The following is a 13,095-nucleotide window of genomic DNA, read 5'->3' as shown; positions in this document are numbered from 1 at the left end:
ATTAGCCACCCTTTGCCATGATGACAGCTTAGCACTCTTGGTCTTCTCTCAACCAGATTCACGAGGTATGCATATCAATTAACAGGTGTGCCTTGTTAAAAGTTTATTTGTGGAACTTCTTTCCTTCTTAATGCGTTTGAGCCAATCAGTGTTGTGACAAGGTAGGGGTGGTATACAGAAGATATCCCCATTTGGTAAAAGACCCAGTCCATATGATGGTAAGAACAGCTCAAATAAGCAAAGAGAAATGACATTCCATCGTCACTTTAAGACATGAGGGTCAGTCAACACAGACTATTTCCAAAACTTTGCAAGTTTTCAAGCGCACTTGCAAAAACCATCAAGCACTGATGAAGAAACTGGCTCTCATGAGGACCGCCACAGGAAAGGAAGACCCAGAGTTACTTCTGCTGCAGAGGATGAGTTCATTAAAGTTACCAGCCTCAGAAATTGAAGACTAAATAAATGCTTCAGAGTTCAAGTAACAATCAACTGTTCAGAGGAGACTTCGTAAGTCAGGCCTTCATGGTCAAATTGCTGCAAAGAAAATCACTGTGACCAAGGAGGAGAGCGATGGAGTTCTGCATCAGATGACCTAGCCTCAATCCAATTCAGATGGTTTGGGTTGAGTTGGACCGCAGAATGAAGGTAAAGCAGCCAACAGTTGCTCATCATGTGGGAACTCCTTCAAGACTGTTGGAAAAGCATTCCAGGTGACAACCTCATGAAGCTGGCTGAGCGAAAGCAAAGCTGTCAAGGAAAAGGGTAGTTACATTGAAGTACTGCAAATATAAAATATATTTGGATTTGTTTAACACTTTTTTGGTAACTACATGATTCCATGTGTTATGTCATAGTTTTGATGTCTTCACTATTTTTCTACAATAGAATGGGTAAAAAAATAAAGAAAAACCCTTGAATGAGTAGGTGTCCAAACTTTTGACTGGTAATGGATATCTATATGGGGAGAAACAAGCAGCTGGGGGAACACAATGAAAATACACAGTTTTTGTTTCATTGTTAAACAGAATTGTTGACCTGAGAAGTGTTGAAAGACTCACATGAGTAAGAAAAGGGGCGGCAGGTAGCCTAGTGGTCAGAACGTTGGGCCAGTAACGACTGACAAGGTAAAAATCTGTCCTTCTGCCCCAGAACAAGGCAGTTAACCCACTGTTCCCCAGTAGGCAGTCATTGTAAATAAGAATTTGTTCTTAACTGACTTGCCAAGTAAAATAAAAATCTCTTGCAGGTGTATTTTCAGGTAGGAACAGTGAGCTGCAGTACCTGGGAGATAACCGTAGGGGGCAGTTGATGGGGGTCTCCCACCAGGATGAGGGCGTTGCAATGGTAGAGCAAAGGGATGAGAGTCTCCGTCTCGGTGGCCTGCCCTGCCTGCACCACACAACGAAATGTGTTTCACAATCCCCAAGAAGTTATTAATATAATACATCAATAAAATCAATTTAGCCTCAAATAAATAAACATGTTCAATTTGGTTAAATAATGCAAAAACAAACTGTTGGAGAAGAAAGTAAGAATGCAATATGTGCCATGTAAGAAAGCTAACGTTTAAGTTCCTTGCTCAGAACATGAGAACATATGAAAGCTGGTGGTTCCTTTTAACATGAGTCTTCAATATTCCCAGGTAAGAAGTTTTAGGTTGTAGTTATTATAGGACCATTTCTCTTTCCCATTTGTATTTCATATACCTTTGACTATTGGATGTTCTTATAGGCACTTTAGTATTACCAGTGTAACAGTATAGCTTCCGTCCATCTACTCGCTCCTACCTGGGCTCGAACCAGGAACACGTCGTTTGAAGCACAGCGAGGAGCTGCTGGCAAAACGCACGAAAGTGCTGTTTGAATGAATGCTTACGAGCCTGCTGGTGCCTACCACCGCTCAGTCAGAATGCTCTATCAAATCATAGACTTAATTATAACACAGAAATACGAGACTTAGGTCATTAATATGGTCGAATCCAGAAACTATCATTTTGAAAACAAAACGTTTATTCTTTCAGTGAAATACGGAACCTTTACATGTTATATCTAAGTCGAAATATTGCTGTTACATTGCACAACCTTTAATGTTATTTCATAATTACGTAAAATTCTGGCAAATTAGTTCACAACGAGCCAGGCGGCCCAAACTGTTGTATAAACCGACTGTGTACAATGAACGCAAGAGAAGTGACCATTTCACCTGGTTAATATTGCCTGCTAAACTGAATTTATTTTATGCAGGTTTAAAAATATATACTTCTGTGTATTGATTTTAAGAAAGGCATTGATGTTTATGGTTAGGTACACGTTGGAGCAACGATAGTCCTTTTTCGCGAATGTGCACCGCATCGATTATATGCAATGCAGGACAAGCTAGATAAACTAGTAATATCAACCATGTGTAGTTAACTAGTGATTATGATTGATTGATTTTCATAAGTTTAATGCTAGCTAGCAGCTTACCTTGGCTTCTTACCGCATTCGCGTAACAGGCGGTCTCCTCGTGAGGCAGGTGGTTAGAGCGTTGGCCTAGTTAACCATAAAGTTGCAAGATTGAATCCCGGAGCTGACAAGGTAAAAATCTGTCGTTCTGCCCTTGAACAAGGCAGTTAAACCTGTTGTTAGAGATCGGGCTACTTTTTTCAACATTCTGTTAAAAATCGCGCAACATTTCAACGTCCTGCTACTCATGCCAGGAATATAGTATATGCATATGATTAGTATGTGTGCATAGAAAACACTGAAGTTTCTAAAACTGGTTAAATGATGTCTGTGACTATAACAAAACGTGTTTCGTGGTCAAAATAGCAAGGAAATCGACGAAGAAAAAAACCAATCCGCCAGTCTCTGTATTGTCTATTGCAAGGTATAATAGATAGCGACAGACTTACAGTTCCTACAGCTTCCACATGATGTCGCCAGTGTTGTGATTTCTATGCAGGTAAATCCTTGGTCATATGAGTAATAGGCACATCCTCTCGTCTTGTCGGGTACACAGCAGGAAGAAATGGAAGGGGGAAAGTGGACTACGTTTTCCAAACTTGCTCCTATTGAATACAGATCGCTCCGTGATCAATTTGATCGTTTATTAACGTTTACTAATACCTAGATTCACAACGAGTGTAGCTTGAATTGAGCACCCTGCATGTGTGTTTTAATGAACGTTTGAGTTTTAACGATTGCTATTAGCATTTGGCGTAGTGCATTTGCATTTATTGTTGGCAAGGTGGGACGCTAGCGCGTCGGGTTGCCCAGAGAGGTTAACCCACTGTTCCTAGGCCATCATTGAAAATAAGAATGTTCTTAACTGACTTGCCTAGTGAAATGAAGGTGTTAAAAGTAATTTTTTTAATCGGCGTCCAAAAATACCAATTTCCAATTGTAATGAAAACTTGAAACCGGCCCTAATTAAAATCGGCCATTCTGATTAATCGGTCGACCTTTAATATAGATAGTTGTTTGCCTTTCCAAATCATGTCCAATCAATTGGATTTACCACAAGTGGACTCCAAGTTGTAGAAACATCAACGATGATCAATGGAAACAGGATGCACCTAAGCTCAATTTCAAGTCTCATAATAAAAGGTCTGAATTATTACGTAAAACTGCCCCTTTAAGAGCTAGCAAATGATTTTGTACCTCGTGTTATTCAAGCCCCATAATCAGATAAATAGCCTATGAAGTTCTTTTGTAGCCTCCACACATATTTTGGCATGTCTGTGTGTGAGTCCATGACAATCACTAATCAATGTCCAAAAACAGCACAATTTATTTCTGCTTCTCGTTTGTGGCACCAATGTGAGTTATGGGTGCTGCAGCAGCCTAGTGTGCTTGCACACCGTGAGTCTCCAGGACCACTTTGGTAGATGGAACAACTATTGAAATGCGGCCAAAGTATAAGAGCTCCAAAATCTGACCTCGTCCACGATGACACAGCTAAAGGGCTTGTGTCCCAGGCGCCGGAACGCCGACTCCAGGACGGTGCTGCCGCTGGTGCTCAAGGTGCAGCAGACCACATGGGCATCTTGCAGTACCTGGGCCTGGGTTTCCAGCTTCCTAATGCGAGACTGATAGTGGGAGGAAGAAGAGAGAAAAATGTAGAGAACGAGTTCGACAGAAAGAGGGAAGAGAAAGCATGAGGGTTGAGAAAAAGAAGCATTTCTAATTCGAAGTCTTTCCCATCAAAGCTGTTTGCTCCTTTCTTTAACCCATCCTGAATAATAACTCCTCTAATGAGATGTCTGTTACTTGAACTCTGTAGCATTCATTTAAACTGAAATTTCTAAGGCTGGTAACTTTAATGAACTTATCCTCTGCAGCAGAGGAACTCTGGGTCTTCCATTCCTGTGGCGGTGCTCATGAGAGCCAGTTTCATCATAGCGCTTGACAGTTTCTGCAACTTCCACATTGATTCACCTTCATGTCTTTAAGGACTGTCATTCAACTTTGCTTATTTCAGATGTTCCTTCCATAATTTGGACTTGGTCTTTTACCAAATTGAACTTTCTTTTGTATACCCCCCTACCTTGTCACAACACAACTGATTGCCTCAAACACATTAAGGAAAGAAATTGCACAAATTAACAAGGCACACCTGTTAACTGAAATGTATTTCAGGTGACTACCTCCTGAATCTGGTTGAGAAAGCCAAGAGTGTGCAAAGCTGTCATCAAGGCAAAGGGTGGCTATTTGAACTCAAATATTTTGATTTAACACTTTTTTGGTTACTACATGATTCCATGTGTAATTTCATAGTGTTGATATCTTCACTGTTATTCTATAATGTAGAGAATCATAAACAAAGAAAAACCATTGAATGAGTAGGTGTTCTAAATCTTTTGACATGTAGTGTATAATGGTCATATCATTGAGGGCCTTACTTTTTTGAGTTGGAGGCTGAGTGGCTCTCTCTCTCGGAGCATTCTGGACTTCTGTGCTGCCAGCTCATGGTACTACACATCAGCCAATGGAAGACGCAGGAAGAGAAATCGTGAAAAACAGAACAATTTTAAAAATATGATGGAATGGCATTTTAAGGAGTGGGGCAATCCCACTCCTTTTGCAATTTCTAATTGAAGAGATAGTGAAGTGTTGGAAAGATAGAGATTGAAAGAGGGTGAGTCTAAGGGCAGTGGGCTGGAATCGAACCCATGTCGACTGTAAACGCATCTGAACAGAGGCCCATAATTAAAGTAAGAGCCCACAGAGTAGAACAGGAGATTTGGGTAACTGTAGGTGTGGCCAGCCTTCTGGTAGCCTCTGCTGGGGGAAGCATGCATGTACCATTTCCTCTTTCTTTTGCAGTTTTGGCAACATCTTGGAGATCTTGTCTATGTTCTCGTCCAGCTGCGCTCTGCGCCGGTGAATGTCTGAGTCCTGTGACATCTGGGCCCTTTCTGCAGGTGAAAAGAGACAAAACACATGTTTTTTATTGAGGTGATTTGAGGAAGGCGTGTGCATACTTGTGCCCGCTCACGCTCTCCAGACTCACGTGTTTTGTTTTTCACCTGACTGTCCAGGCTAAAAGGTTTTAAATTCTTGGAGATTGTCCTTTCGTTCCCAAGCCTCACCAGATTGATGTTCCCACAGTTACCTTTAAGAAAGCCATCCAGGACAATGTCAACTTCACCATATGAGTTCCGTGAAACAATCATTTGTGGTTGAATTGCCTTGTAACTTTTACACATTTAAATTTTTCCAAATAGGCATATTTCATTCATCTATTTCAGTTTCCCAATTCATGAGGATTTCCATAGTTGAGGTAGCGTACCCTGGATGTTCCTGCACTTCTCCTTGAAGACCGGGATAATCTTCTTCATCAGGTTGTCGATGGCGGCGTTAGACGGGGCACACAGAAGGACCCTCATGCGGCGGGGTACAGAATGCCTGTTCACTGGAGGAGTCATGCTCTGTACTCCCTGGAGATGGTTATGAGAATGAGGGTAACAGGGAATTATATGAAAGTTAGAATTTCACAATGCCCTTAAGCCAAGGTTATTCAATAGGAAATAAAAATAAACACTAAAGAACACGAGAGCAAAAGAAAAGTTCATTTTGGTTTTTGAATATGTCTCGTGTTTAATGACCTTAGCTCAGGGTTGAACAACAAAACATAGTGTCCAGAAACAAGGCAAACAGCATACCTCAGAGAACAGCTTTTGCAGCAGGCCCACGATGGTTTTGCTCTTTCCCGTTCCTGGGGGTCCGTGTATCAGGCAGATTTTTGGGGTGAGTTGCTGGTTCTTGATGACGGACAAACCGGTTCTCACCGCCCTCACCTGGTCTAGGTTGTAATCCTGGGCCAAACACATCATACAGACATACTGTTTACATGTATACAAGGCCATTTTTACACATGTAAGGGCCACCTCAAATTAAACAAAAACAATTGGTCATTCGGACTTAAAAGTAAAGTCACAAATCTTCAGTACTTGGTTATCCAATAGTTCCACAAAGGAATAACTTTTCTTTTAAAACCCTAAACACTCCATACTCAAACGGTTTCTTACAGGCAGGTTGAGGCTGGGGATGACCTCCGGGCCAGGTTGGAAGTAGGAGACATGTGGGGCCAGGAGGGGCTTGCACATAGAGCTGCCATTGAGCAGACAGATTGCCCTGAACTCCCTCAAGGTGCTGACCAGGGAGCCCACCACATCACAGCGCACTGCCTGCTTGTACGCTAACGTCACATTCCCCAGGGTCTTTATCATCAGGTTCAGAGTTGGGCACTGGCCTGAAGGGAAGCAGAGAAAAATATCGTATCCAGCATTGGATAAAGTACATTTAAAATTAGATCAACACTAACAGTAAAACACAGTATTGTATTAAAAGTAATGCAATATAGTAAAATAATACATTGCATACTTAAGCAATAAGACCCGAGGGGGTGTGGTATATGGCCAATAGAGCACGGCTAAGTGATGTTCTTAGGCGCAATGTTGAGTGCCTGGACACTGCCCTTAGACGTGGTATATTGTTGATATATCACAAACCCCGAGGTGCCTTATAGCAATTATAAACTGGTTCCAAATGTAATTAGAGCAGTAAAACAAAATGGTTGTAATACCTGTGGTATACGGCCTGATATACCACGGCTGTCAGCCAAAAAAATAAATTTAAAAAAATTTAAAAAATCAGCATTCAGGGTTTGAACCAACCAGTTTAAATGCATATATGAATGGACAAAGGTACCTGAAGTTTAAAAAAACATGACTTATCAGCTATCCTCTAAAGGGATAGTGAGTGATTTTGGCAATTAAGCCCTTTTTCTACTTGTACAATCAGATGAAGTCATGGATACCATTTTTATGTCTCTGCGTGCAGTTGAAGGAATTCAGCGCAATGACTGGAAGTCTCAGTTACCGCTAGTTAGCAGTGGCTTGCTAAACGACCTTCAAAAACTGGTCCAGAGGGGTATACTACAAAGTTGGATAAAAGGAGCCAGCCAGCTGAGGTTTACTAAATTTAAAAAAAATTGTGTTCTCTTAAAAAAGTTCACCCCTTTCTCCAATTTCGTGGTTTCCAATTGGTAGTTACAATCTCGTCTTATCGCTGCAACCCCCGTACGGACTCGGGAGAGGCGAAGGTCGAGAGGCGTGCGTCCTCCAAAACACAACCAAACCAAGCCAGTGCCCGCTAAACCATGAAGCCAGCCACACCACTGTGTTGGAGGAAACACCGTACACCTGGGACCGTGTTAGCGTGCATGCGCCTGGCCCGCCACAGGAGTCGCTCGAGCACAATGGGACAAAGACAACCTTGCTGGCAAAAACCCTCCCTAACACGGACGACGCTGGGCCAATGGTGCGCCGACCCATGGTTCCCCTGGTCGCGGAAGGCTGCGACAGATCCTGGACTCGAACCAGCCTGGTCTCTAGTGGCACAGCTAGCACTGCCTTAGGCCACTGCACCTCTCGGGAGGCCTTTTACTAAATATTCTGATATCTTTATATAAAATAAAGTTACGCTACTGCTACTCTCTGCTCATCATATATGCATAGTCACTTCACCATATATACATGTAAATACTACCTCAATCAGCCTGACTAACCGGGTGTCTGTATGTAGCCTCTACTTTTAGAGCCTTGTTACTGTATGTAGCCTGTCTTTTTACTGTTGTTTTATTTCTTTACTTAACTATTGTTCACCTAATACCTTTTTTCACTATTGGTTAGAGCCTGTAAGTAAGCATTTCACTGTAAGGTACACCTGTTGTATTCAGCGCACGTGACAAACTTTGATTTTATATGGGCATGGTCTAATTGATTTAACTTACATAAATACATCCAAGTTGAGCTTTTTCAAGGAACCATCAAATCAATAGTTATTTGCGGTTGCTTATGAAAGTTAGCTGGCTAACAATGATTCTTCTTTGTAGTATACCCCTCTGGGTAAAATGACTGGCCCCTCTAATTGAAGCCACAGAAAATCAAGGCATTAGTCGTCAGCAACTGGATCCCCATTATAGTGAATGGATAAATGGCTCTCATATACACACATACAAATTGTGTCAGTCAAAAGTTGACACACCTACCTCATTCAAGGGTTTTATATTTTTACTACTTTCTACATTGTAGAAAAATAGTGAAGACATGTAAACTATGAAAGAACATATCGAATCATGTAGTAACCTTTACATTCTCTCAACCAGCTTCATGAGGTAGTCACCTAGAAGGCATTTCAATTAAACAGGTGTGCCTTGTTAAAATTTAATTTGTGAAATTTCTTTCCTATTTAATTTGTTTGTGCCAATCAGTTGTTTTAGCCCTATTTGGTAAAAGAACAAGTATTTTACCAAATAGTCTCAAATAAGCAAAGAGAAACAGTCCATCTTTATTTTAAGTCAGTCAATGTGGAAAATATCTGCAAGTGCAGTTGCAAAAACTACCCAGCACTATGAAGAAACTGGCTGCAGAGAATAAGTTCATTAGAGTTACCAGCCTCAGAAATTGCAGCCCAAATAAATGCTAGAGTTCAAGTAACAGACATCAACATCAACTGTTCTGAGGAAACTGAGTGAAATCAGGCTTTCATGGGTCGAATTGCTGCAAAGAAACCCCTACAGAAGGAAACACGAGCAATGGGCAACACAAGCAAAGGGCATTAGACCAAAGCAAAGGTTACTACATGATTCCATGTGTTTTATTTCATAGCTTTGGTGTCTTCACTACTATTCTACAATGTAGAAAATGTTAAAATAAAGAAAAACCCTTGAATGAGTAGGGATGTTCTAACATTTGACTGGTACTGTATAGACACATGGAAAGTATTCAGACCCTTTTGACTTTTTCCACATTTTTTTTTTACCGTACAGCCTTATTCAAAAAAGGATTCAAATGTTTATTCCTCATCATTCTACACACAAAAGCCCATAATGATAAAGAAGAAACAGGTTTAGAAATGTTTAAATTTATTACAAATAAAAAAAAACGGAAATACATTTATATAAGTATTGTTGAGGAATAATCAGAATTTGTTTTTAACATATGTAAGATGTTTTATATTCATCATATGTTTGTAAGTTACTTCTCATCAAGAATGGTATTTTTGTATAATACTGTGGCGAGATTGCAGTTCTCTGTTCTATGTCAAGACTAAGTTGCATGGGCCGCAGAGAGGGGAGAGGTCAAAGTGTCATCATGTGTAAACATATCTTTTGCTCCACAATGTCTGTGTGCCTCTGTGATCTTGTCCAGGATTGGTTGTATTTAGAATTGGTTGTATCTAATGACAATTTGATATATGCATGTTGATATGGAGGATTGGTTTATGTTTCTGAGTTTGAGAAAGGAGACAAAACTGAATGATAATTTATAGCCAACTCTGTCTGGCTAGGGGATACTCCTCTCTGGAGTAAAGTCTTTTCTTTGTGTAAGTTCCTGGGACCTGTGGATTGTCATGTCATCTAGGGGGGGCGGATCTTTGCTATAAAGGATCCCATTTGCCATTGTGGGGGGGCTCTCAACTTTTCAGTAGAGATACTGAAACTGTTGAGAGTCACAAAAAATGCTATAGAGCTGATAATTAAAGATGGACTTTGATAACTGACTTGTGTGTGTGGTTTGCTCCCATGATTTGGTAAATAGAGGAAATTTCCACGACAGTATTCAGACCCTTTACTCAATTATTTGTTGAAGCACCTTCGGAAATTATAAACAGCCTTAAGTCTTCTTGGGTAAAGGTAAAATGAAATCGATTTTAATAAATGCTATAAGCTTGGCACACCTTCTCAAGCCCTGTCATGTTGGATGGGGAGCGTCGCTGCATAGCTATAGTTGAAGTCGGAAGTTTACATACACCTTAGCCAAATATATTTTAAACTCAGTTTTTCACCATTTCTGACATTTAAACCTAGTAAAAATGACCTGTTTTAGGTCAGTTAGGATCCCTACTTAATTTTAAGAATGTGAACTGTCAGAAATAGTAGAGAGAATTATTTATTTCAGCTTTTATTTCTTTCATCACATTCCCAGTGGGTCAGAAGTTGACACTCAATTAGTATTTGCTAGCATTGCCTTTAAAATTGTTTAACTTCAGATGGCCCAAATGTTTTGGGGGAGCCTTTCACAAGCTTCCCACAATAAGTTGGGTGAATTTTGGCCCATTCCTACTGACAGAGCTAGAATAACTGAGTGAGGTTTGTAGGCCTCCTTGCTCGCGCACGCTTTTTCAGCTCTACCCACAAATTTTCCAAAGGATTGAGGTCCAGTGCTTTGTGATGGCCACTCCAATACCTTGACTTTGTTGTCCTTAAGTCATATTGCCACAACTTTGGAAGTAAGCTTGGGGTCATTGTCCATATGGAAGACACATTTGCGACCAAGCTTTAACTGATGTCTTGAGATGTTCCTTCAATATACCCACATAATTTTGCTTCCTCATGATTCCATCCATTTTGTGAAGTGCAGCAGTCCTTCCTGCAGCAAATCACCCCCATAACATGATGCTGCCACCCCCGTGCTTCACGGTTGGGATGCTGTTCTTCGGCTTACAAGCCTCCCCATTATTCCGTCAAACATAACAATGGTCATTATGGCCAAACAGTTCCATTTTTGTTTCATCAGACCAAAGGATATTTCTCCAAAAAGTGCAATCATTGTCCCCATGAGCAGTTGCAAACCGTAGTCTGGCATTTTTATGGCGGTTTGGAGCAGTGGCTTCTTCCTTGCTGAGCAGCCTTTCAGGATATGTCGATATAGGACTCATTTTACTGTGGATATAGATACTTTTGTACCGGTTTCCTGCAGCATCTTCACAAGGTCCTTTGCTGTTGTTGTGGGATTCATTTGTACTTTTCGCACTAAAGTACGTTCATCTCTAGGAGACAGAATACGTCTCCTGAGTGGTATGAAGGCTGCGTGGTCCCATGGTGTTTATACTTGTGTACTATTGTTTGTACAGATGAACGTGGTACCTTCAGGCGTTTGGATATTGCTCCCAAGGATGAACCAGACTTGGAGGTCTACAATGGTTTTTCTATTCAACTTGTCTTTCCATAGCAATTACAACCCTCTTCCCTCTTAACTTCTTAAGGTATCGGGGGAAGCATTTTCACTTTTGGATAAATAGCATGCCCAATTTCAACTTCCTGCTACTTATGCCAGGAATATAAGATCTACTAAAAATATGCATATTTGGATAGAAAACATTCTGAAGATTCTGAAACTGTTTGAATCATGTCTGAGTATAACAGAACCTATGTAGCAGGCAAAACCTGAGGACTAAACGTTCAGAATTGGCAAATTATATTTCTTAGGAACCTGTTTTCAGTTCCTACCGCTTCCACTGGATGTCACCAGTCTTTGGAATTTGGTTGAGGTTATTCATTTGTGCAATGAAGAAGTAGGCCATCTAGGAACTGGGTAATACTGTTGAGTGCACAAGATGTGAAAAGTAGCGTTGGTTTGTTGTCTTCCTGTATTGAACACAGATAAACCAATCTACAATTTGATCAATTATTAACATTTAAAAATACCTGAAGTTGTATTACAAAAGTAGTTTGAAATATTTCGGCAAAGTTTATAGGCAACTTTTGAAATATTTTGTAGTGACGTTGCGTTTTTTGGAAGCTGTTTTTTTCTGGATCAAACGCGGACATTTGGATATATATGGACGGAATTAATCGAAAACAAAAGGACCAATTGTGATGTTTATGGGACATATTGGAGTGCCATCATCAGATAATAGCTTCTTAAGCTTTCGCTGAAAAGCCTTTTTTTTATCTGATATGTTGGCTGGATTCACAACGAGTGTAGCTTTAATTGAGTATCTTACATGTGTGATTTAATGAAAGTTTGATTTTTATATCATTTTTTATTTTATTACCGCGCTGCATTTTCCCTGTTTTTTTTGCCCAAGTGGGACGCATCCGTCCCCTATACCATAAGAAGTTAATGTATCACTTCCTGGCCTCTTACACACAAATGTACTCACCCACGTCTCCGTTGCAGACATTGGATCTCTGCACATATCCAAATTGTTCTTGGGGTTCCAAGAAGCCCGGCTCATGCCAAGAGTAAGCATCTCTATTCTGGGGCAGGCACAGAATGACCAGGTCCTCCTCCCGTGGGAACATCTGACGGGAGTCATCACTGGCAGTAATGCTCGCTGACAAAAATAGGTTTGTTACGTGGCTCAGCTTTGGGACAACATCACAATTAACAATTGTTTACAGTATGTAGAGTCTAGTGCAAGCTTCAAGCATTGCTGTTTTTAAATGGTTAGCATACTCTATATAAAAAAATTGGTTACTTAAGCTTACCTGTAAAACTGACATTCCAAACACTGTGGCTGTACTCATGTGCGACAACTTTTAAATTCTGAGTTACCACCTTTCCTGATTCCTTGTTCTTTAGCCATTCACCTGCAAGCTTTGATGAGAAGAGAATTTGACCTTAATAGAAGAGATCAACTCCAAGAGATCGCCATTAAAAACTATTTTGTGACTCATTACTCACAACTCTAAAATTTGCCAAAATGTAAATTCTTTGTAATGCTAGACTGGCCATTCTTTTCAGTTGCCTTCAGCCTAAATGCACCATAGCAGGACAAAAGTCACACCTAAACGAGTTACACAATCTATTTTGTAACA

At 40.5% G+C, this 13,095-nt stretch overlaps 1 protein-coding gene across 1 annotated transcript in view; it reads right to left on the bottom strand.

Annotated features, from left to right (window-relative positions):
• setx (senataxin) overlaps positions 1-13,095 on the bottom strand; it is a 60,010-nt gene that overhangs the window by 9,309 nt on the left and 37,606 nt on the right. The window contains exons 10-19 of the mRNA XM_064943257.1: positions 12,766-12,874; positions 12,438-12,611; positions 6,515-6,738; positions 6,149-6,301; positions 5,776-5,923; positions 5,497-5,598; positions 5,289-5,401; positions 4,886-4,957; positions 3,923-4,072; positions 1,285-1,392 (exon numbers count right to left, since the gene is read on the bottom strand). Coding sequence (XP_064799329.1) covers positions 1,285-1,392; positions 3,923-4,072; positions 4,886-4,957; positions 5,289-5,401; positions 5,497-5,598; positions 5,776-5,923; positions 6,149-6,301; positions 6,515-6,738; positions 12,438-12,611; positions 12,766-12,874 — 1,353 coding nt within the window. The remainder of the gene's footprint in view (positions 1-1,284; positions 1,393-3,922; positions 4,073-4,885; positions 4,958-5,288; positions 5,402-5,496; positions 5,599-5,775; positions 5,924-6,148; positions 6,302-6,514; positions 6,739-12,437; positions 12,612-12,765; positions 12,875-13,095) is intronic.

The sequence above is a fragment of the Oncorhynchus masou genome, chromosome 28 (assembly GCF_036934945.1).
Source record: "Oncorhynchus masou masou isolate Uvic2021 chromosome 28, UVic_Omas_1.1, whole genome shotgun sequence".
Lineage (NCBI taxonomy): Eukaryota > Metazoa > Chordata > Actinopteri > Salmoniformes > Salmonidae > Oncorhynchus > Oncorhynchus masou.
The sequence above is the reverse complement of the archived record's forward strand: the minus strand, read 5'-3'. Positions and strand labels throughout refer to the sequence as shown.